General features: G+C 38.1%; 1 protein-coding gene and 2 long non-coding RNA genes across 4 annotated transcripts in view; 1 reads left to right on the forward strand and 2 right to left on the reverse strand.

Annotated features, from left to right (window-relative positions):
* Window positions 1-24453, forward strand: part of kank1a (KN motif and ankyrin repeat domains 1a) — a 49982-nt gene that overhangs the window by 11817 nt on the left and 13712 nt on the right. Inside the window, exon 2 of the mRNA XM_028033566.1 lies at window positions 18405-18534. Coding sequence (XP_027889367.1) covers window positions 18498-18534 — 37 coding nt within the window. The 5' untranslated portion in view covers window positions 18405-18497. The remainder of the gene's footprint in view (window positions 1-18404; window positions 18535-24453) is intronic.
* Window positions 5916-7731, reverse strand: LOC114154472 (uncharacterized). Of its 2 annotated transcripts, none has more exons than XR_003597566.1 (3): window positions 7454-7731; window positions 6260-6529; window positions 5916-6185 (listed from the first exon to the last, which is right to left on the reverse strand). It is a non-coding gene; the product is annotated as an uncharacterized LOC114154472 (long non-coding RNA). The 2 variants fall into 2 exon arrangements; XR_003597567.1 differs by having other exon boundaries at window positions 6260-6449; window positions 7454-7725.
* On the reverse strand, window positions 13654-23060 carry LOC114154473 (uncharacterized). Its single transcript, XR_003597568.1, has 3 exons — window positions 22963-23060; window positions 21541-21542; window positions 13654-13665 (listed from the first exon to the last, which is right to left on the reverse strand). It is a non-coding gene; the product is annotated as an uncharacterized LOC114154473 (long non-coding RNA).

Raw genomic sequence — 24453 nt, forward strand, 5'->3', positions numbered from 1 at the left:
AGCGCTGTCCCTCAGTGAACAGCAGCAGGAAGTTATTTCCTCTAGTGGTTTTCAGAGATTTGTTTACCACAGAGATTGACTGGTAAAAGCTGCAGTTCAGCTCAACGTCAGACTAGTTAAAAAATCCTCCTGGTGAATGTGATGATGGGATAAATATGGAGAGATCAAAGTCTGGGTTGAAGCTTTTTGTTGGTGGACGACCTTTTTATTTTCTTCCATATCTGTGGTTTCTCTGTTTATGACTCTGAGCTGTGGTGGACTCGTAATGGCCCGACATCCTCTCCGGTTTCAGTTTCCACAATGTGAAAGACGGGTCGCCATGGTAACGCCGTCCACAGGTCGGTCCTGCTCTGAAGGATTGGTCCTGTAGGTGGTCAGTCAGTTTTGTTTTACATCTTTTTATTTTTACTGATAATTATCAACATTTTCCTGTCAGTCACAACTAGGACCGTCACAGTTGTCAGATATTGTTAGATGACAAAATGCCCCAGACGTTTTTGCGATAAACTATAATTTTGCTGTTTTGAGATCATTTTCAGGCAATCTAATGGTAATAATAGCATAATAACACAAAAACACCCTCAAAGCTCAATAAACTTTAAATTCTAATGAATATTTAACACTCGAAGATGTTTTAAAATATTCTAAATAAATGACCAAAACAAACAAAAAAAACCAAGAAATAATGAAAGGAATTATAAAGTCTCTGTAAACAAAATTATTCTTAAAAAAAGGGCTGGTTGAGAGCAAAACACCAGACTGAACTTGAAAATGGTCTTAAAACATCACAATAATGTCTGGGACAATTTATTGTCCAGAAAAATGTTTTATTGTGACATCGATGATATCAAACAGTTTTCATGTGGATAAACAGCCAAAATGCATAAAAATGTTTTAGTTTCTCCAGATATTTGAGTCTCTGTCGCTAACAACTTCCATACCAACACCAATTTGTTTGCAAAATAATTTAAATTCTTCTTTTTTCAACCAGTTGATTACCAGTCATGGCTGATGACGTGTAAAACATCTAAATCTGGTTTCTCTGCTCACTGTAGATGTCTGACGTTTATCTGTCGCCTCGTTGTTGGTGCAACCTCCCTGTCCTGTCTCAGTTTTTTGCATATTCAGTGACATCTGCCAGCAAAGCTTTCGCCGATTGTTCCCGTCCCTCTGGTGGAGCTGAAATAATGGCCCGGCTCGGGTCGCCACTCAAGTCAATATTTGTTCATGGAGGACGGCTGCTGTGCAGGAGGCGTCTCTCTTTTAGTGACGCTTAGTGATGTTCGCTTTAAGAAAACACTTCAGAAAGCAGAGCTACGCTTAGACATGACGGCTAAAGGCTTCTTTTAGCTTCCAGTTTATCTTATTATTATTATATTGCTTTTTCCTACTCAAAATTACATTTTGGTTTTAGATTAATGGAGACTGTAGAGAATAATTGGTAATAAACTTGTGTTTTGCCATCTAAATAGAAGTTCTAATTTATATTTGCATTCTTTCAGATGATATTTATCTGATTTTATAAAAAATTGTGAAACATTTTAGCGTGACAAAAAGCAGAATAAAAATCTACAAGGGAGGCAAATACTTTATAATTGTAACAGGCTAATTGTTTTACTTTTAGAGGCGTCAAGATGCTGTTAATTTCTTATTAAAGCCATAAAATGAAATATTTGCTGCATTAACTTATGAAACAATTGAAAGACGTTACCAACTGCTTACGTTTACCCACAAATTTCTCCATCAGCTTTGGATCCTTTGCTGTTTTAACTCCTTCAATCCTCCGTTGCAGTGAAGCAAAACAAGTTCAGATCTTTATCTGACTAAACTGTCCGAATGCAAAAACAGCAGCGATGAATCATTCTGACAAAACTGCAAAAATAGTTTTTCTTTTCTTCCCCGCGCCGAGTCACTTTTATAAAAAAAGATGATGCAGAAAAGTTCCCAGAATGCCGCGGGAGCTAATCTGTTGTTTTGGTGGAAGTGGAGGTTCTGGCAGCCATAATGCCACAGTGTTTCCACTGGAATGCTGCAGCCATTGTGGAGCGGGATGACTCCCACCAGCGAGGCTCCCCCCCTGGCAGCACAGTACAATGTGCTGCATTATAGCTTTGAAGGCGTGCTACTGTTTCCGTAGCCTTCGACCTGCGGCCGCGAGCCGAGGCCAACGTAATGAAAAGGATGACACGGAAATCGTTGGTTAGTCCCAGGGTCATTACTGCTTCCTCCGCTCAGCGGTGGCTGGGAATTTAAAATTCACTTAGACAAATTTTATTTCCTGGATTTAAAAAGAAATCTGCATTAGACTGAAATCTAATGGGGCAGCAAGTAACGATTAATAAAATGATAGATTACCATTAATCAGATAAAACATCTGGCACATTTAATTGCTTAAACTTACTTTATTCAATATTAAAAATACTTAGAAGTTGAAATCTTTTATTTGCGTTTTTCAACAAGAAATATTTTATTGGCTAAAATTCAATAACATACCATTCCTTTAGTGTTTGTTTGGTTATTTGAAAATCTTTTCCCTTTCTGCTTGACTTAGCATCAGTACAGTGTAGAGCTGATCTGTTGGTTATTTCTGGATTGACCAGTTAATAGGTATATAGCGACAGGTGCTAAATATGAGACTTTTCTATTTTACAGAATTTGAGGCTAAAGCTAAATGGCCCAGCACTTCCTATGCTGGGTCGACCGTATTTACAGATAATGAAAGTTTTTTTTTCATCTTAAATATAAAATGTAAAACATTTTAGTGCAGTTTTGGTTTAATTGCTGCTCTGTTTGTTCTTTCAGCAAATGGCCTTTGAGTCCTTACACTCCAGTTAGTGATTAATCGATTACTAAATTAGCTGAGGATTATTTCAATGATGGTTTAATCACAAATAATCTGAATAATCGTTCAGCCCTGAAAGAAATCTGCATTAGACTTGTTTTTGTTAACAGTTTAAGGCTAATGAGGCTGCAATTTAAGATTATTTTAGTAAATGATTGTTCTATAGATTATTCGATTAATCGGATAAAAGAATTTGTAGCAAATGATGCATCTGCAGCTATAAAATGCTATCATCAACATTTGAGAAGCTCAGGCCTTTCTGCTTCACTTTATATATTTTGGATTAACCAATTTAATAATTGAATATAAGGGGAGATTTTTTGTTTTGTTTAACGATTAACCGATTACTAAGTTGATGATTATTTAAATTTTCGATTAATCACAATTAATTTGATTAATCGTTTCAGCCCTAACGGCTAAAAAAGTTGTCGGTGGCAGAAAAAGAAGCAGAATTATAAGGGAAATAAGAGGTTGTTTCTGGAGGTTTGTGCCTCTTTCCTCCCCTGCACACTTTTTATCTCCCATCTCTGACTGGAACAAATCATTTAGCTAATGGGATTAGCCCTCCCTCCCTTCCTTCCTCGCTTGTCTTCTTTCTTTTCTGAAGGTCATTCTTGAGTTCCTCTTTTCTTTTCTCTCTCCTGGATAAAAACCAAGTGGTTTGGTTCAATGAAAGGAGCTAGAGAGAGAAAAACTGAAATAATGGGGAGTAAATTGAGGATTGGAGAGAGTTTCATTCACCCCATTTGGCCTTTCATGTGAACTCGTTTCAAAATCAGTTTTCTGCTTTTCTAAAAGCTAAACAAACTGCTAATCTCTGTAACTTTGCTGAATCGTTATCACAGAGAAACCAGGAAGAAATGACGCAGTTCTGCAGATTACTGATAACAAGCTCTTTCTTTCTCTTTTCTTTTGCTCTTTCTTTCCTTTTTTGCTATTTTCTAGCTTTCTATTTTTTTTTACCGTTTTGCTCCTCTGCTCTACCTTTCTCTTGCTCTTTTAGGTTTCCATCTTTTACTCACTTCCTTCCTTTCCTCTTTCTTTCCTTGCTCTCATTCTTCCCATTTCTCTTTTGCTCTTTAATTTTGCTCACTTTCTTTCTTTCACTTTTCTCTCAGTCTTTCTTTTGCTGTTTTGTCTTTCTGTTCCTCTGTTTGCTGAGCTGTTAGTTTGCTCTTTCTGCTCTTCCTTTCTTTTGCTCTTTTTCTTGTTTTTTCCGTCTTTTTGGAAGGACATTAACTGGAAGATGAATCTATTTTCTCTTTTTTCCCTAAAAGCTAAACAAACGTCCTAATCTGTTGTATTCTGGTGTCCTCGCTGAGGAACCAGAAAGGTGACGCCGTTCTCCAGATTACCGGGCCTGATGTTCGATCGGCGTCGCTGAAGCCTGTGAATCGGGCCGAATCGATGATGTCACCAGTTATAGGCGGGAGGGTCGTGACCTCTGCATGATAAACAATGAGGCCAGCTGAGACAGAGCCGGGGTCAGCGAGGGGTGAGCTGCTTGGCAGATGGACACAAATTTATTTTGAATTACATAAAAATCGTCTTTTAATACGGAGAAGTCGTTTCTTATTTAATAAAAAAATGGGAACGTTTGAGGCGGAAAAGTTAATTTCTGAATAATTACAGAGCAACCAGCTCACAAAATAAACTTATTCTCCATGTCGGGATTATGAGAACGAGAAGAGATTTTAGCAGATATCAAAATTTAAACTTTGAAGTTTTCCTAAAGGTTTTACTGCTTGACAGTTTTTATGCTCGATATATTCCAAGTTGTCATTTTGCCAAAAAACAGCTTTGTGTTTTCACAAATAAAGGTTTTAAAAATATGAAACTGGGTTTAAATTTTCATTTTAGTTTGGTGTACAATTCCAATTCATTATTGGAATTTTTTTCTTAATTCTGGACAGAAAAATGACGAATGAGAACGGAAAAAGTTTAATTTTCAATTCCATCATATCAAAGATGAAACTGCAGGGATTCCTGTGTTGATTGAATAGATTTTTTTTACATTGTGTTTATATTGGAGATGTTCAGCTCCTCATTTTTCACATTGTAAAAAAAAACAGTTTGACTTTCAGAGTTCAGTGTTGATTTCTGGTTTCATTACTTATATTAATTCAGAAAGTTGCAGAGAAGCTTGGGCATACTTTTGGAAATCAAAACGTTTCTATGAAAAAAAGTCTTTCACTCTTTCTTTTGCCTTTTCTTTTTCCCCCTTTTGTTTCCACTCTGCTTGGTTCTTATGTTTAACTGGACATCAACTGGAAACGATGAAATGAGAACCTCGAGGTTGAGGCGGCTGCTTTCTGCTTTGCATTTTAATTGCAGCCTCTTGTCCTCCCCTCCTTCCTGGTGGGAGTGCAATCAATGATGAGTTGAGATTTTTATCGAAGCCAAGCCAAGCGGTGTAGTAATTCAGATAACAGCTGCCATGGAAAACGTGTTTCATAATCGTCTTGTCGGCCTCCGAGTGTCGCAGGTGTTTCTGTGTTTGCTGGATATGGACCAAGACAGACAGCGCCCCCTGTCCTGAGATTAAATAAAAATATTTAGGGAGCCCTGATTGATTTATGCTTTTGTTTCCATCCAGGCCTACATAACAGCTTCTCTTAATTCACCTTGAATGTTACATTTACTAAGCTGCAGCAGGTTTCTCTGATGGATACAATAACACATTTTGCTGGATGATAAATTGTCCCAGATGTTACCATGATAAATGATAATATTATTGTTTTTAAGATTATTTTCAAGTAATTTAATGGTAATGGCATAATAATGAAAGAAGACCTTCTCAAAGATCGATAAACTTTCAATTATAATGAACATTTAACACTGAAACTCAGACATTTTAAACATATAAAATAAACAGAACAACAAATAAAATGAATTATTAAGTCACTGTCCTTCAAAAAAAGGTTTAGATTTTGGAAGGGAAAAACAATAAATCATACAAATGAAAATTATTGAGCTTATTTGATTGCTTATTACAGCAGGCTTAAACATGACGTTTAATTTGTATTTTTTGTTTAAATATAAAGACGTGATGGGAATAAAGTTTTCTGAGGTCTTGGAGTTCATGAAGACTTTATTTGTTTACCTGCAGGTACAAACATCATGATTGCACTGTTGGGTTACATGCTTGCGTGACGACTTGCTACAAAACAATTTCTTCTGTGCATTTTGGTCATTATGGTTCCCGGAGGGGACTGCGAGTCTCTTCGCATTCATGAAACCTCGCCGCCACCATTCCCACCGCACGTTCGCCTCTCCCTGGCGGAAATCCAACACGCCGTGACCAGCAGAAATGAACCAGCAGCACCAGAGTTTGGGGGGTGGGCTAAACAGCAACGACAACAAAAGTCTAATCAATGCAGACGAGGTTTGGAGGCTCCCAAAACATTCCTGACATACTTATCTGTTCGGCCGGCAGGAAGTCTGCGTAGACCACCGATAACATCCTCAAAACGGAGTTTTAACTTCCTTTTTAGGTGCTTTCATTTGTTTTTTCCCCTGCAGCCCAGTTTAATTAGCTTGTCGTTTTTTGTCCTGCCGCTGTCACAGGAAGACGGAGCGTCTCTTAAAGGTCAGCAGAATGGGCTCGCTTGGCACAAAAGCAAACATGGAAGCACTTAAGGAGGAGGGATTTCTCCCACAATGCCTGACAAGACAGGAAGCTTCACACTGGAGAAACAGGATAATCAATGAAGCACACACTCATTAGCCTAAACTAGGGCTCAAACAATTAATCGGATTAATCGAGATTAATCAAATTCATCAATGAAAGAAAATTTAACAGTGTTACATGTGAGAAACGGAGCAAAAGGTTTGTGCAAAGGTTTTCTAGCCACAGGTTAATTTACTAGTTAATTATTAAAATAATCATTAATTTAGTAATCGGTTAATCGCTAACTGGAGTATACAGTCAAAAAAAGACCATTTGGTTGTAAAAAACAATATATTCAAAGCAGTAATTAAGCCAAAACTGTACAAAAAATATATACATTTTGCATTTAAGATATATAAAACAAACAAACAAAAAAACCAACTTTGTCTGTAAATATGTTTTAGCCAAAACTCAAGTGGTTTAGTTTTAGCTTCTCTTCAGGTTCACTGAAGGGATTATATGCAATAAAATGTTTATTTCTTATTTAAAAAATACTTTATATGAATTATTGCATCTTTAAATGTATTTATAACCTTGTATAAAAAGCTAAAGTATTTAAATAAGAAATTTGTAGACTGTGTAACTTTTAAAATCCAATTAATTATCAGAGCAATCGATTAATCGATTGCTAAGAGAATCGTTGGTTGCAGCCAATGAGCTTCCAAAACCTTCTTTGGAGAAGAATGTAACTATAAACATGTTGTGGGTGTTAGGGATGTATATTGTGTCATGCGCTGAAGTTTCTTTGAGTCTATAACTTAATGATGAATCAAATTACTAAATTAGTTGACGATTATTTAAATCGATTAATTGCAATTAATCCGATATATACTGTTTAGCTTTAATGTAAACTGAAACTTGTTTTTCTGCGCTGCAGCTGTAAATTAAGGAGGATTACTAATAAACACATAATGTGGTTTAGGAACTCATTTCACACTCACCTTCTGTATTGTTGGATATTCTGCTGAATCCACAGTTCTGCTGCAAATCCTTGAACGAACCAACAGAACCGAGTTTTAGCTGCAGAGTAATTTCTTTTCAGTGTAACAAACAAACTGCTGGGATGCTTTTGAGTTCGGTTTGCATTGTTTCCCCGTGAGAGTGACTCCCCCGCATGAGGTGGAGAGGTTGGTGTTCACCAGCCCGTAGCTCCTGTACGCCTTAGTGACTCCACTCCAGGGCTAAACAAATAAGTGGCTCCAGCCTGTCCTTGGTCAAGTGTGGGGTCGAACAGACCAGGCTGCAGGGGGAGGCTGTTTTTTATTTTTTAAGTGTCTCTTTCTGGGAAATGGAAGAAAGAGGGGGGAACGAAGGAGTAGTTTAATGAAACGCAGTAAAAAGTGGTTGATTCTTACTGAGAACCTTTTCATTTGACCTAGCAGTGTGTCTCCTCTAGGGGGCGATGTTATTTAGCAGAAGAGAGGTTATGACTGTCAGAGAGGAAAACGTCTTAAATCTCAGTTCAGGAGAGTCTTATTCAGCAGATCTGCTCTTTAAAGTGAGTAAGGTTTTCTGTCCTTTGTTCAAAGTTGAGGATTTGAGTCATAATGAGGTAGAACCCTGAAAACATCCAAGAAGGCCCAATTTCAGTCATATTTGATATACACAGCATTTTAAAAACAACTGAAAATAACACAGTTGCTTGATTGTGCTATAAAATATCACTTTGTGCCTGGAAAACACAAAATACTGCCTCTTTAAAGGAAGCTGTTGAGCTTTGCTTTAGCCTGGCTTTGCTAAAGTAAATCACTTTAAAAATAAAGTGATTTGTAAGTATTCTGTGATTTTGTTGCTGTTGTTTTGTTCCTGCTCATAAATCTTGAACCAAATTCTTTCTAGTGATGTGAATCCTCTGGGGAGCAGCTGTCAGGATAAAACACAGAACCAGATAAAGAACATTCTTTAAACAGCGGGCTGCTCTCCTACCCGCCATGGAAAACGCTGTAAATGTCAGCCGCTTTAACGTGTTGGTAAACGGTTACGGTTGCAATCTGCTGTTAGCTGTTAGCTTGTGGTGCTTATCAGAAAATCAGAAATTATTAGCAGCTCCTGTACAAAAATATATATATATGCTGTTACATTTTTACATTGATTGTGCTGCAGGGGATTGTAAAAGTTTCTGACGCCTCCTGGATCAAAAGTTTTCATGTCACCAAGAAGTTTGAACAAATCTGTTGAATTGAGTAAAACCAACCTGCAGAGCCCACAAAGACCCAGAGACATATTTATTCTAGGGGTGGGAATCTTTTACCATCTCACGATGCGATTGAAAACCAATTAGTCAAAACTATTATCTGTTGTGATTTTTGCTTTAATCTATGTGCAAAGGATCCCAATTATCTGCTGCAGTCTGCTTTGAAGGTGGAGCGTCAAACAAAGTGTCGCTTTTATTAGATTTTAAACGTTAATCCATGCTGGGATGGAATTACTCCCTCTGTGTATCTTCCATTTTGTTTTTACAAAATTCCTCCTCCGTGGATCAGGACGTTGGATGTTTTAGGCATCTGACAACCTTTTTGTAGTCATTCAGTGAAGAATCGTTCAAAATGTTCATAATTCTTTCAAGCGTTGGGTAAATTCTGTCGCCGGTGTAAACAAATACCGGGCAGTGGAAGCGGACCAGTTGAAGCAAAAATATTCAGTGTGTCTGAATTCAGGGTCGGCGTCCTTCAAAGGACCCGGTCTGTGTAGGACGGGTCCAAGTGGACCAGGTCCTTCACAGGCCGCGAGTATCGACGACCGGAAGAGAAGCTTTGAATTCAGACTGGTCTAGCCATCTAGCCTTCAGCTAGCCGTCCGTCTAGCCTTCAGCTAGCCGTCCGTCTAGCCTTCAGCTGGCCGTCTAGCCTTCAGCTGGCCGTCTAGCCTTCAGCTGGCCGTCTAGCCTTCAGCTAGCAGTCTAGCCTTCAGCTGGCCGTCTAGCCTTCAGCTAGCCGTCCGTCTAGCCTTCAGCTAGCCGTCCGTCTAGCCTTCAGCTGGCCGTCTAGCCTTCAGCTGGCCGTCTAGCCTTCAGCTGGCCGTCTAGCCTTCAGCTGGCCGTCTAGCCTTCAGCTAGCAGTCTAGCCTTCAGCTGGCCGTCTAGCCTTCAGCTAGCCGTCCGTCTAGCCTTCAGCTGGCCGTCTAGCCTTCAGCTGGCCGTCTAGCCTTCAGCTAGCAGTCTAGCCTTCAGCTGGCCGTCTAGCCTTCAGCTGGCCGTCTAGCCTTCAGCTAGCCGTCCGTCTAGCCTTCAGCTGGCCGTCTAGCCTTCAGCTAGCAGTCTAGCCTTCAGCTGGCCGTCTAGCCTTCAGCTAGCAGTCTAGCCTTCAGCTGGCAGTCTAGCCTTCGTTGGCAGTCTAGCCTTCAGCTGGCCGTCTAGCCTCCACTGCGGTGTAAATTCAGAACGTCATTTAGAGGTAATACAGAAAATAATGTTCCAAGAACTGAACCTTGTGGAACCCCATTTTAAACAAACCACCCGTCGGAATCGTCTGGGTTCTTTCTGCATGATTATTTACAAAACATTTGAGAAGTGGAGCTTGACAATATGGCTGAAAAACTTACGATATAAACATTTTGTATCTGTTATCAGTAATTATTGATTAGTTCTTTCTTCCAAACTGGTGGTGTAATCCTTTCTGTTTTATCCTTTATGCCATTGTTTTATCTTTAAGCAGCTATAAGGCACATTAGTAAAGCCTTAAATTGCTGCTAGAGTGGGTTGCTAGGTAACCTAAGAGTGGGTTGCTAGGTAACCAAAGAGCGAGTGAATGAATTGATTCCACCAACGTAGCTTAGATGTGAGAGGTTCAGCGGCTAAAGTCGTTCCTCTGCCTACATCTCCCAGAATGCTGTGCGGTTCTGGATCAGAGTTGAGTGAATATTCCACATATTGAATATTGTCAAACGTATTATCCATTGATATTGATCAGGTGTCTACCGTGACGCATATTATTGATTTATTGTCCAGCTCTGTCATAAACGGCATCATTGAAATGTTACAGAAAACCAGAAACATGGAGGGAAACAAAGCTGCTTTTCCACTTTATGAACCACATTTTAAACTGGTTTTTACATGTTTTCAAAGCTGCTGCCTGATTTATGGTGCCGACTCCAGATTCAGCTGAATTTGGGTTTGTCTGTCTCACAGATGGTTTGGACTGCAACGATGGTCCAAATCCTTTTATTTAAGACATTAAAGGACTTGAACATAAAAAAGGATAAATAATAAGAGCTGAAAACATAATTGGAGAGATTTTGTATGATCCCCATAATTTCTATGCACTTTAACATGATCCGTCTGTTGCTGGAGTTTTGTGGCTGCAGCAGAGGAAGAATAGCAGGAAGTTTAATAACTTGATCAGTGAGTTTCAGCTGAAGGTTGACTCATCATCTGACTGCTTGTGCTGCCAAACTGTTTTCAGAGATCAAGTGTTTTCATTTGAGGTTTGAAACACTTCTTTTAATTTAAAAACATTCTGCAGACAATTTATGACTTTGATTTCAGAAAAGACTGCAGTGAAATGTTTGTGCAGCGAGTCGAGTTGAAGCAGAGAAGTAACTCAGAACAGTGCTGAGCGGGTAAATGTCTGAAACTGTGAGCTGGCAGTTCCCATGTCAAATTTATGTATGAAGCAGATTTAAAAATAACTGTAGATGAAACAATAACAACCAGACAAGAATAAAAACATAAAGCACATCTTAACATTCTGTTAAAACTGGCAAGTTAAAAATAAAACCTCTAAAATGTGGTGGCAGCATCATGCTGTGTGGGCGGCATTCCTTAGCAGGGCTGGAGCGAAATGCAATCTGGCATTAAAACCCGCAAAAGCTGCATTTTACAGTGGACTCCCACCTGTTACCAGATCAGTATTTTTATACTTTCCTGTGGAACGTGTCTCCAAGTTATTCTCTGAAAACTCGTAAATTCTTTCTTCTAATTTTTTTTAATTTCATATCTAAAATATCTGAAAGAAAATGCAGTTTGGGAAACGGCAACATCTCCACTTTATGCTACTTTCTATGCTACTGGCAGCCAATCAAGAAGCGCCGTTCAGTTTCCTTGATGCTGATTGGCTGAAATAAGGAAAACTGTAGATGTTAGCTCCAGGTTTAGATCAAAACATGTTATAATGGACCAATCAAAACCTAACGTAGAATCTGCTTGTAGCAACATTTGGGAAACATTTGAGAATTGATTGCACTAGATGCTGTCAAGTCTAAACTTATCACGTATTTTATAAGAAACAATGTGAGGAACGTGTATGCTGGTAGAGACATAAGAACATTTACAAGTAACTTTTCAGCAGGAAATACAATTTTTTTTATAAATTATAACAGCAGATTATTTCACTTGCAAGTGAAATACTATAATATATAAGAATCTGCCATCAGTACTTTTTGTGTCAATAATTATTGACTTAAAACAAGCGTATATATTTTGCTGTAAAGTTATGTAAGGTGTACTAAGACATTTGCACAAGAAACTAGACAAAATGCTTGGTAACATTTTGTGTTTTTGCCATTTTGAGTTCCATGTCTCTTAAATTGAAGCGCTTTCTGTTGGTGTTTTATGTTTCTAAACTTTGTCTCTGAGTAACTCTTCAGTTTTTGCCGCTGACTTCCTTTCTTTCCTTGGGTAGATGCCTCCTTCCTGAAGGCCGACTTGTAAATTAGAAATATAAGAAGCAAATATTTTGGTGATTTTTAGATAAATCAGAATAAAGCAGAACCTCAGACAGGACATGATGCTGTAGGTCAGAGGAAAACGACGATGAGGGGTTTGACCTCTTGACCTGTCCTCTGCTGTCTCTATAAAACGGCATCAAACACCATGTCTAATCTGGTCCAGATGTTTAATATCCTCCGTTTTACTCTGTAGCGTGCATTTAATCAAAGTTTCAGGCTTGTTTTATACGTCTAAACTTTTTCTAAATGCAGTAGTTTTCTACATCCTGCTGTCACCCGCTCTCCCCAATCTGATTTTTATGCAACATTTAAGCAGAAACAGTTTTAACTGTAGGCTTTTTTCCTCCATTAAAGCGGCAGCCTCAGACTTTATTAGGGGAAAACCAGTCCTGCTGAATATTCAGCGCTGTGTTTGCTACATTTGCAGCCCTTTGGTTGCTTCGTTTGCAGTTTACTGAGCGTCACAAACCAGAGCTCTGTCTTTCCCTAAGTGGAAAGTCTGAAATGGTGCGAATGGTTTCAGTTCTGCTCAATTTGTGACTTAAATATAGATTCACTAGATGAGATTTAAACCTTAATAAATGATTATCTAATAGCTGTCTTTGCTTGTTTAGTGACATAGACCCAATATTTTCATTCTTGTATTTGATTTGTGCCCGTTTTTCTTCTCGGTCACCTCAAGTTGGGCGTCTTACTGAAATCCAGACAGACCTGAGCAACAGGCCACCTGTCCTATTGCTGCGCGCTGAAATACATGTTCTGGTTTAATTTTTGTTCAACAGCTTCAGGCGAACCAAACAAGTTGTTCAGGTTTGTTTCAGCTGGTGTCTCTGCATCACCCAATTTCTACACAACGTTTTCACACCTGACTTCGGTCCGCCTTAAATAATAATAGTAATATGTTTTATATATAAAGCGCTTTTCGCTGCATAGTAACAAAGATTAAAAACAAGATGAACAGCAACACCAGTAACAAAGAAATATGAAAATATTAAATAAATAGAACAGATTTAGTTTCTCCCGTTGGTTCGGATCTTCAGTACTTTTACATTTTCAGCTGATACTGTTCACTTTCACTCTGCATTGAGTCAAACGAACCAAACCAGCGACCTGTTCCCCTCCTCGCCTGTGGGGGCGCTGCACCAAGAACAATGGAAAGAAACAAAATGAAAACAGAAGACGCTGAGTGCAGCTTCTTTCCTAAGGAAATGTAAACAAAAATGGATTTTAATGGTTGTAGGATTTCTCTTTTGACTTTGTTAATTGACCACGAGTCATTTCTCCCGCTAGCGCTAGGCTAGCTTGTTTGTTTTGGTTGTATTTACCCAGAATGCCCTGTGCGGTAGTCCACTTCCTGCTTTTGGAGCAGTCCGGTCTGCTTGATGTTCACATGCATTCGAACTGAACCAGAGTTCACTTCAACCAAACTTAGGTTTGTAGAGTTTGCTGTTTCTGTCCACATCAGAGTTTGATTCATAAACAAACGCCACTTTCTAGACAAGCAGAGTTTGATTAAAGTGGACTGAGCAGAGCTGGTGTGATTGAACCCTAACTGTACCTCTTTTGGTTGCTTTTTACTTTTAAAAACGGTGGCAAACAATTTCTGCTTCAAGCTTTTATCCTTTAAGACCTAATGGATTATTTCTCTCACCAAGTTGAACACTAAAGGAACTTTTCATGTTATTTGCCGTCTTCTTCTGCATGTCTCTGGCTGCGTCTCGCGTGGTTGTGGAGGAATTTAGGCCCCCTGTGCTTCATGTTGTTGCTTCATTCGCTGAGGCTTGTGGGTTTCTGTTTCTAGCTCTGTCAGGGTCCCACCACAGCGTTTCCAGTGAAACGAGTTCTGGAAGAGAGAGGAATTAAAGTTTCCCAACGCTGATGCACAACAATCTGTGTGCCATTCCTTCTTTCTATTTTCAACTGGCTAACAAAACTAACAAAAACGTAAATATCTTGTTTTTCACATTTTCAATTTTAGTCGTGGATAAAAAATCGGGCCGCAGGATCAGTTTGGATTTTAATACTTCATTGCTTGTGGTTACGTAACCCATAAATTGTTCTGCATACAAATGAAATGCAAGATTGCAAAATCTTATGGCATTAATTTCCAAGAATGGTAGGCTAAATATCTGCTGCAGTGTGCAGGAAATGTTCAATAAATAGAAACAGAAATAGACTTTACTGTCCCGCAGTGGAGAAAGTCAGGTGTGACAGCAGATCAGTGACCTGGAGGGATATAGGTTCACACAAAGATAAAAGTATTAAAATATAAATAGGAAAACTGAGAATAACATAGTTTACAGTCAGAACAACAACCTAAAATACTGGGCAGTTATCACAAATATTCTGATGCAAAGGAATGTGAAGCTGAGTAGGATAACATTGTAAAAAAATTTGATGGTTTATAATTAAAAAGATTATATATTACAAAAATATTTGTATAAAAATTTGTAAAAAATTATAATTAAATAAAAACTGTATAAAATATTTTCTTTTAAAACTTTTATTACAAAAATATATATTTTTGTTTTTTGAATGCACAAAACACACAGTGCAGACTGTTTTGCACTATAAACATTATGCATTAAAACGTGCTACTTACAGTATGGAAATTAACTGCAAACAGAGATGTGCAAATACCAGCAAGGATGTAAACACTGAGTTTGTTGGGAAATAGTGACGGTGATGGTCTGAGGACGGACCTATAATAAGGCCTCTTTCTGCACTTAGTGCAATAAAAACAAAACAATAAATACAATGTACAAGAGAAACGACAATATTATGAAAAGTTTGTGTTTTTAGTTTTCATCTTTATTATATTTTTCTTGGTAATCTGTTTTCTCTTTTTAGAGTTAAGTAAATTTGTCATGTAACCAATAATCTCAGATTATTTACCGGCATCAGTCGTTTGTTTTCAGATAATTTGCTGAATATTCAGCAGCACCACCGATTCTTCCCCTCCCTCTGAATCCAATCAGTGATTGCAGTGGAAAATCCTCCCGTTACTTTCTGCTCATTAACAGCATGGGAGAGGCGATTCGCCCGGCTCGGTCCGACCCAAACGCTGAAAGCGCTCGCTGCTTCCTCTTATAGGACGCAGATCGTTTGGCTGTCATCTGAGGAAGTTTTCTAATCTTAGCTGTGAAACCAATCTGTCCTCCTCAGAGGACTGTGGGACGAGCAGCAGCCTGCAGCTCGTTTCTACCTGCGTTAGAATGAGAGCTAAAGGTAAGAGCGGCCAGCAGGGTTTGGGTTAAAAAACTAAAGGTGTTTGTGACTTTTCCTGCTTCCTGATCTCTGAAGATCTTTAAACTGCAGCGTTGCTTGATTTAATAAACTGCAGCAACACAGCTGACCTACTGGATTCACTTTTTATTGCTGCGGCGATATTTGCTGTTTTTATTCTGGTTTTCAGACACATTTCTGCTTTTTCTCATTATTTGTGATAAAAGCAGAAACCTCTTTTTTGCAGATAATCCATTTGAATACGTCATTGATTGATTTGTTTTTAGTATGCAAACATTGAACATTTGCACATTATCAGTTGGATTAATTATATGTTTTCCATTTAAGCTTCTGACAACATTTAAGATTATAAAACCTAGATTGTCTGTATGTAAATTTCCATCATTTGCAGGTTATCCATTGTAAAACATGGATCTATTTTATTTTTTGTATGCAAACTTCTATCAACATAACGGTGATCGATTTGCTAAATTAATCTTTTCCTCCCTGGATCTGAGGATTTCTTGCTCCTTTTCTCAGGTTTGCCTTCTAGCAGCTCATGGAACAGGACACAGGGGAGATGTTTGGTCAGTTATAGCTTGTGTGTGTGTGTGTGTGTGTGTGTGTGTGTGTGTGTGTGTGTCATTAACCAGCATGGAGTTGGCTTTCCCATTTTATCCTGAACTGACTAGGATGCACCTATAAATGATCACAGATTTTCTTATTTTGGCCATGGGATGAATCTCATCTAGTAGTGATGGGACTGATGATTCTATGAACTGAATTTTCAGGATCAGTTCACTTCAAAGAGCCGTTCAAATGATTCACTTCTGAAAATGAACAGTTTTTTAAGAACAAGCCATTTTATCCCTAATGTAGTTTAATATTAACTGTTTTTGTGAGCGAAGTTCACAAAAAGATGAATGTATTACATTTTTTTAAAGTAGTATTTTCTTGCAGAAAAAATACATTTTCACAATATTTCAAAATACAAATGTCAAATACTCATGTAGATTTTTACAAGTGTTGTGTGCTTTTCCAACATTTAGTGCAGTTGGTAATTAGGCCTGTCACTATAAATGTTGTTGGCAATAAATTGTCCCAGAAATTATCGCGATAAATTGAGACCATTTTCAGTAATATGGCAGTAAAGGCACAATAATTCAAGAACGCATTCTCAAAGATCAATAAACTTTAAATTCTAATAAACATTTAACACTGGAAGACATTTTAAATATCCAAAATAAACAAAACAACAAATAAAATGAATTAAGTCTCTTAATTCATTAGAGACTTAATGAATTAAGTCTCTATGAATGAATTAAACAAAATTATCCTTCAGAAAAAGACTAGTTGACATCGAAACGTCAGACTGAAGACTTTTATCATCCAGTTTTTGGTAGAAAGAGAAAAATGACAAATTATGCAAATGGAAATGATTGATTTCTTATATTGAGTTATTGCTTGTTTTTGTGTGGGTTGTTCTGCTTGGTTAAAAGAATCCAGATTTGATAAATCTGCTAATTGTTTCTCACCACGTCTGCTTCGATTTGAGCGCTCCGTCAGACTCGTTTATATGCTGCAGAAATCCTCGTTTCATTTTAAGCTTTGCTGTCATTCCTTCAGAATGAATAAATTTCCTCTTTATTTTTTTGAACTGAGCGACCCAGCAGGAGGTCGCGGCGCTCAGAAACATAACTGCAGTCTATTTGGGTGTTGGTGATGCTTGGTTCATGTGTCTGAATCGGGTCTATTATTGAACGACCTCCAGGCTCGGCCCGGCCCGGTGTCAGAGCTGCGCCGCTTTATTTGGGTTCCTCCTGTAAACACGGAAACCTGAGCTGCAGATGGGCGACGGCTCATCGCCCAGGTGGCTGAAGAATCACTCCACTCCATCGTATCTGTTGATTTCCAGTGATGATCTTTAAGCTCTGATCACATTTTACCTGATTTCTGGAGTTCAGAACTATTAATGCTCCACGTGATGAGCTTAAGCTAAAAAAATATTCAGCACACAGCTCTCATGTGACGTCACACTTCCTGGAACTTTGTAGCTGACGGCCATCTTGGTAGGCAGTTGCTATGGAGTTGCTATGACGACAGTAAACAAGCCACAAGCTTAAAACTAGCTCTCACCTTTTTCCTTTCTGACTTATAAACAATAAAAGTATATAACAACTGTTACTCAATTATAATATCTGAATACTCTACCCACCTCTGTGATACTAAAATAAATATATTTACTGAATTGTTTGACACCAAATTTGTTTGATTTTGTGGAATGGAGGTGGGAGGTGTTGACCTCTGACCTCTGGAAGTTTTTTTATGAATGTCCTTTTAAAGTGGTAGCAGCACAAATTAAAATGTTTTGCTATACAAACGTTTGACATCAATCTTGTTAAATTTGGGTAATGTGTGGGGTCTGGTTGACCTTCTGACCTTGAGACTTTCATCATCTTCAAAGCAAAAGAAGTAGAAACAATTAAAACGTAGTGGAGTTGATTGACTCCAGTTCTGTCTGATTTGAAGAAGGTGGGGGGAATTCACTCAGGTCTGTATAAGATGCATCGTCGTGTTTTGGTTGCAAATATTTTTTTCTTTCTTTTTGAATGTTAAAACGATTCCTCTGAAAAGTCTTCAGAGCCTGTTGGCACATCAGTCACTGAGCGTTCGTGGCGTTCTGTTGTGGTGAAAGAGCGAGCGGGAGGGGTGAGCATGAGAGTGATTGACAGCGCTAAGACCCTCCTCCTGCCTTTGATTGGTTGTTTCTGACTGAGTGGTGCATTTTTGCAAACGTTCTGGGAGAAGACAGAAGAACTCTCTCATTTTTATACTGTTACTACATCGTGATCATTTCATAAATATGTAAAAAACCAAACATTTTATAAAAGTTACGTACTGCAGCTTCAACGGCTTTAATTTGGCTCCTCTAAAACTGATTATATAGATCAAAACAAAGCCAACTTTACGTCGTTTTTGACTGTTTTTATGTTTTTGTGTCAGCTTGCAGGTTGCATGGCAGTCTGGACTTGATGCATGCCAGTTGCATGACTGCAGAGGGTCTGGTTGTGGGACTGAGATCACGCAGCTGCACCCATGGCTCAAACGGTGCACGTAAACGGCAACAGCCCAGGTAAACTCACCTTTTCTAACATCGACAAACCTTTTATCTGCTGCAAACCTTTAGGTCTGTGATGGTTTTTATGTTACTGAAGCGTCTTTAAACATGCAGAAGTGTGGAAAGTGATGCAGCTGCAGGCATGTTGTTTTTGATTAGGCTTCTGAGTTTCCACATCAGTGAAAGTACGAGCTTTTCTCACCTAATCCAGGGCTGATGCAATCACAAAGGAAAAGTACATCAGCTTTGGTTAGGAACCCACAACAGAACCAGGTGGTGGGAAAACAGCAAAGTTCAATAACATCAGATTAAGAATCAGCTGTAGGTTCTTTTATTTCAGAAATTCATTTTAAAAAGTGAAACTCGTAAATTTCACATAGAGAACAAATGTTTTAAGGGTCTAAATGTACTAATTAGAGGCAGCTAATAAATGGAGGACTAGGACAACGGCGATAGGTAAAATTAGAAAATTTCTGCCAAAAAAATAGAAATTTTGAGATGATTCTTAGAAATTGTCTAGAAAAAACAAGGACACCTCTGAGTTTCAAGTCAAAAATTTGCATGAAAAATAAAGTACAAAAGTTTTAGTTTAATCTCAGAAATTTTCTAGAAGAAAAAAATCTGAGGCTAAAAATAAAATATCTGGGAGGAAAAAAAACTAAATTGAGTTTAAGATTCTGAGCTCAAACTCAGAACCTTTCCAGAAAAAAAGAGAAAATCTCTGAGTTTGAAAAGTCAAAAACTTGCCAGAAAAATCTCAATATTGAGATTAGTTGTTCATTTGTTCTTTGTCTTTATATTTCTACCTGATTTCACTCCTTATTCTGTTCAGTTTGACCAAAGATTGTTTCCTGCCTTCGTTTTAGTTTATTAATTGCAGATTTTCATTCAAATAATTCTATTTACAGCTTGTTGTAATGATTTTAATTTCATGGATTAAACCTATTTAGGTTTGTGTAGGTCAATTTCAGGATGTATAAACTAGCATGAAGTACTTTTTATCTACAAAGATGAAAGTTAATATCAGTAAACGTCAGAGTCTTCACGAACAAAAAATTAATGTAAATCAGTGATTATTGTGCTTTAAATGACTGAAAATTAGCGCTGAACATGTTCAGAAACCTGACTATGTTGAGGCAAACTGTAGCATTTCTACAGAAATCAGATGTAGCAACAATTTTAGGTGAACTTAAACTGTTTTCTCTTGTAAATGTGAGTCGGATTTTAAATCGGATCTATTTAAAATTCAGTGTGTTTGCTCTTCTGATGAATGTCTGACACTAACAGGAATGTTAAATATTATCAGAGTAACTGCTGGGTTGTGTTTGTGGGATGCAGAACGGATTCCTCCACCTCGCTGTGAAATATCGGCTGTCAGCCGAGGCTCTGCTCCCAACACACACCTGCAGACGACTCGCATTCCTGCGAAGCCTAACAGGAGAGAGGGAAGAGTTTCACTGCTAAATCCCTGCAGGAATGTGCAGAACATTGAAGCTTCTGGTTTTCTCAAAGGCAGAAAAAACACCTAAAGTTTCATTAAAATCGATGAAATGACAGGAGAAAACCAGGAATGTTTTTACCTTTTGCTGCTAAATGGTAAAAATGTTTCATTTGGTTTCTGCCGTTGGTTTTAGCTGTTAAGTTGTCAATATAATGAGCTAAATCTTAAATGTTGGCCTGATGTATAAGAGAAAAACGACGCAGTTTTTGCCATCAATTGTCACTACGACAACTAGATAATATAACGAGGTCAGGAAAACGTTTAAGAAATAAATAGGGAAGTAAGTTAGCTATGCTAGCTTGAGTTTGTGTTTTACTTGAGTTAAAAAATAAAAAAATAATTAACTTAAAACTTATCTTACTGAAAAATTATTTAAGTTGGTTTTGTCTTTTTTCCAGTGTACTGAGATATTTCCACTAGAAACTAAACCAAAACTACTTGGTAACATTTTGTATTTTTGCAGGGTAGCTGCAGTAGGAGTTAATGTCTCCTATAAATGTTGTTTGGTGATCTGAGGGGATCACTGCTTGTTGTTGGTTTAGAAATCCAGCTGCCTGGTGTCTCAATGCGACCAGAAAACCCAGAGAAGTGACGTTTCCATCGACGTCCTTAAGCTCTGAGGCGGTTTTGTTCCTGCGGCTGTGAAGGCTCCCCATGGCACCATTCAGCCACTTTCCTGTTGTGGGTTTGTGTTGCTGCTGCAGGGTTGTAATGATGTGTGCCGGACTCTAAACAGGAGGATTGTTTGACTTGCTGCAGCTTACAGACTTACTCTGTCCAGCTGATGAATTGATGAAGCTGCGGGTTGTTGGAGTCTGACTGAAGCTTTGTGTTTTAATTGCTTTGTGGTTCGCATCTGAAACAGACTCCTAACTCTACCAGCGCACACTGAGCCAAAATGTGTGTGTTGGGAAAGATTAAGATCCATTTGGAGCCCAGTAGACGCTTGTCAAAATGCCGTTGTCTTCAAAGTTAAGGAAGCAGCTTTGGAAGACGTGCCGTCCTCTGATTGGTTAGCTGCTGCGGCCTGACGGCTCACTCACTAAACCCGAACACTTATTTCAGTCTGGAAATACAAACTTGCATCATTGAAGCTCTTTTAGCTTTAGTTTTGCTTTTACAACTGATTAGCATCTTAAAAGTTTAAATATTACCTGAACTTCGACCCCAAACCACCGAGGAGTTAGAAAGGAGACTTCATGGATGCAGAGCAGGACCACAGAGAAGAGAGCGATGTCTCTGCGTGGATTTCTGACTGATTTAAAGCAGAGCGGCAAAAGTAAATGAGGTGGATTAGCTAAAAAAATGCATTTTGTGACGATGCGGGACGTTCTGGAACAAGCGCAGAAATCACCAAAACAAAGAGGAAACTGCAAAAACGAAAGAGGGATTTAACAGCTTTGTAGCTGCGGGTGACATAAATATGTAACGTTTATCCGACGCACTGATGAATTAAACACATTTTTAATGTTTTTTCACTAGAAACTGTCAAATGGCTAAATGGGAATAGCATGGAGGACGTCTGCAGGAAGGTGGCGCTCTCTCTCTCCAACGCTTCATAAAAACAAAACAAAGGTTGCAGGAAGGGAGCGATTCCACCTAAGCATGGATTTAAAATTTAATAAAAGTGACACTTTATTGTCTCCATTTGTCAAACCAGACTGAAGCAGATCTATAGATTAAACATAAATCATTTTAAATAATCGTTTCACTGAAAAAACACAAAATCTTACCAAGGATCTTTGGTCCAGTTACTAGTGCAAATATTTATTAATAATATATCTCTTATATTGATGAAAAACTACTCATTCCATTGGCAGATTATTTCACTAAAGACATGGGGAATGTCTTGTTATAAGTGAAAATTATTATATGCGCAAATCATTGGCTTTAAACAAGCTTATATGTATCTTTCTGAAAAGTTAGTTTTCAGTTAGTTTTCTTATTTCAAGTGTATTAAGATATTTGCACTAGAAAAACCAGAAATACTTGGTGATGTTTTTTAAACAGCTGCTGAAGTTTTTTAAACAGCAGCTGTTAAAAAAATGCTTCTTGCTGCCACATCCAGGGAAAACTTGGACGTTTTCCTGAGATCTGATGTTCAGCACATGTTGGGAAGTGTAGAAGTGGCTGAGAAACGTGCGTATGAGCAGTTACTGTGTGGGCCGGCTCGGTGACAAGAGGGAAAAACGTGCAATAAAACGACTGCGACCAGTTAGCGTGTGGTTTCTGTCGGCCCGCAAACGGAGCGCTGCAGCTTCGAAACGAGGGAAGTCCTGCATCGATAGCTGCAGCTGATAATTAACAATTAATCGCTTTGTCTTGAGTTTTATTATTTTTAGTGTGAAATAATGATTTATAGAAAACATTTCCTTTATGCACCGTAAAGGTCTGAAGAACGCAAAATCATACCAAGTAATTTTGGTCCAGTTTCTAGTGCAAATATCTTAGTTTTGTCTTATTGTAAGTGAACAATAAGTGAACAAAAGTTACATGTAACTTTTCAGCAAAATATAAGAACTTGCTTTAGGTAAATAATTCCTTAATATTGATGAAAAGTGATAAATTAAAATGTCTTGTTGTGAAATAATCTGCCAGTGGAACAAGAACTACTTTCCTAATTTTAATGAATTATTACTTTTGTTTCTTGCTGAAAATATATTAGTAGGTTAGTTTTGTCTTATTTCAAGTGTAATAAGATATTTGCACTAGAAACTAGAACAGAAATACTTGGTAAGATTTTGTATTTTGCAGTGACTTGAAATAAGAAAAAACTTAAAAGTAACTTTTCTTGTTTGAAGTCAATAATTTCTAAATGTTGATGAAAAAATTAGTTCTATTGGCAGATAAATTAACTTATAACAAGATATTTTCCACATGCTACAAGTGAAGAAACTACTTTTTCATCAACATTTATGAATTGATGTAAAACCTGATTCTACATCTTGCTGGAAAGTTGCTTATTAGTTAGTTTTGTTAGATTTCAAGGCTACTAAGACATTTGCACTGGAAACCAGAAATGCTCTGTAAGAGTTTGTGTTTTTGCAGTGTAGATTTATTTAGGTGGGGGGTTTTGTTGTTGAGTTCCTCAAATACTTGCAGAGTTTGGTCACTCTGTTGGAGCTTTGTTTGGGGAAAGTTTCTCTGCAGCAGCTTCAGGAAGCCTCACGTCTTGAGCAAACAGTCAGGATTCAGGCAGAGAAATTTTAAAGACCGGAAAACGCCGTAAACTCGGCAAAACGCTTTTTATTTGGCTCATTTAATGCTGGATTTAGCCGTTTAAATGGGAACGGAGCATCGGTGAGAAAGTGGCCTGGCAGACTGACAGCAGAGCAGCTGTTGGTGACTGCAGGAGGCCTCCAGTCGTCCCCCCGGTGTTGAGGTCATCGCTCAGCTGTTCGAGGTCTCTCTTGGTACCGCGACGCGACGAAGCCCCCCGCCCCGTTAACGTCAGCGCTCGTGCCACATGCAGTCGACACCAGACTGTGACTCTGCAGCCTCGCAGCGGATCATTCATGCACCAAAACAAACAGGACACGGTTTCTTTTTTTAAAGGGTCGGGCTGCAGGAAGCACAGCAAGGCCTTTGTCTGGGGAGAGAAAACGGCTTAAAATCAAGATATTTAAATTATTTAAAGTGAATCTACTCGGTTTTAATAATTTAACTTTAGTGAAGTGTGAAACTCAAAAATCCTTTTACTGCTAAATTGTTGAATAAATAGACATATGAGCTCAAAACCAGATATTTTTACATCAACCATCAGATTGATGTAAAATGAACTCCTGATCATTCATGGAGCTTCTTTTGAAATGTGGACGCTGACATTAGCGTTAGCATCTGTGCTGCTGCTACATATTTAGCATTGAGATGCTATTTTAGGCTTGAATAGCTTTGCTGATTTGCTAACTGCTTTAGGCACAATTTGAACACAACAGTAGTTTTTTCCAGCGTCCATTGGATCAGTTTATGAAGCATAAATTAACTTCATCATCCATCACTGCCAGCGGAGGCAGTTTGTGCAGCAGCCATGTTGGGATGACTTCCTGAAGGTGCAGTTTTAGAAAGAGCAGGAGCTTCTTAAAGAGACAGAGGCCCAATTTCAAGGTGTTAAATTATAAACTCAAATTTTGTCCAAGTCATATTTAGTATATGCAACATTTTATAACAACCGAAGGTGACAGTCATTTGAATATTCTATAAAATGCCATTATGTGCCAAGAAAATGCATAAAACTGCACCTGTTAAAATCTTAACTAAATATGAACAATTTGCTGATTTCAGAAGTAAAGAACATTAAATTTTCCTTTAGACATATTGTTTTGCTATGCAGATATTTGAATATGATTAATTTTGTTGAAAGTATTAGACATGTTTTTAAAACTGAATCTTTCTTCTAAATCTAAACATTTGATTATGCACCTGGTCTTGAATCC

The sequence above is a fragment of the Xiphophorus couchianus genome, chromosome 12 (assembly GCF_001444195.1).
Source record: "Xiphophorus couchianus chromosome 12, X_couchianus-1.0, whole genome shotgun sequence".
NCBI lineage: Eukaryota > Metazoa > Chordata > Actinopteri > Cyprinodontiformes > Poeciliidae > Xiphophorus > Xiphophorus couchianus.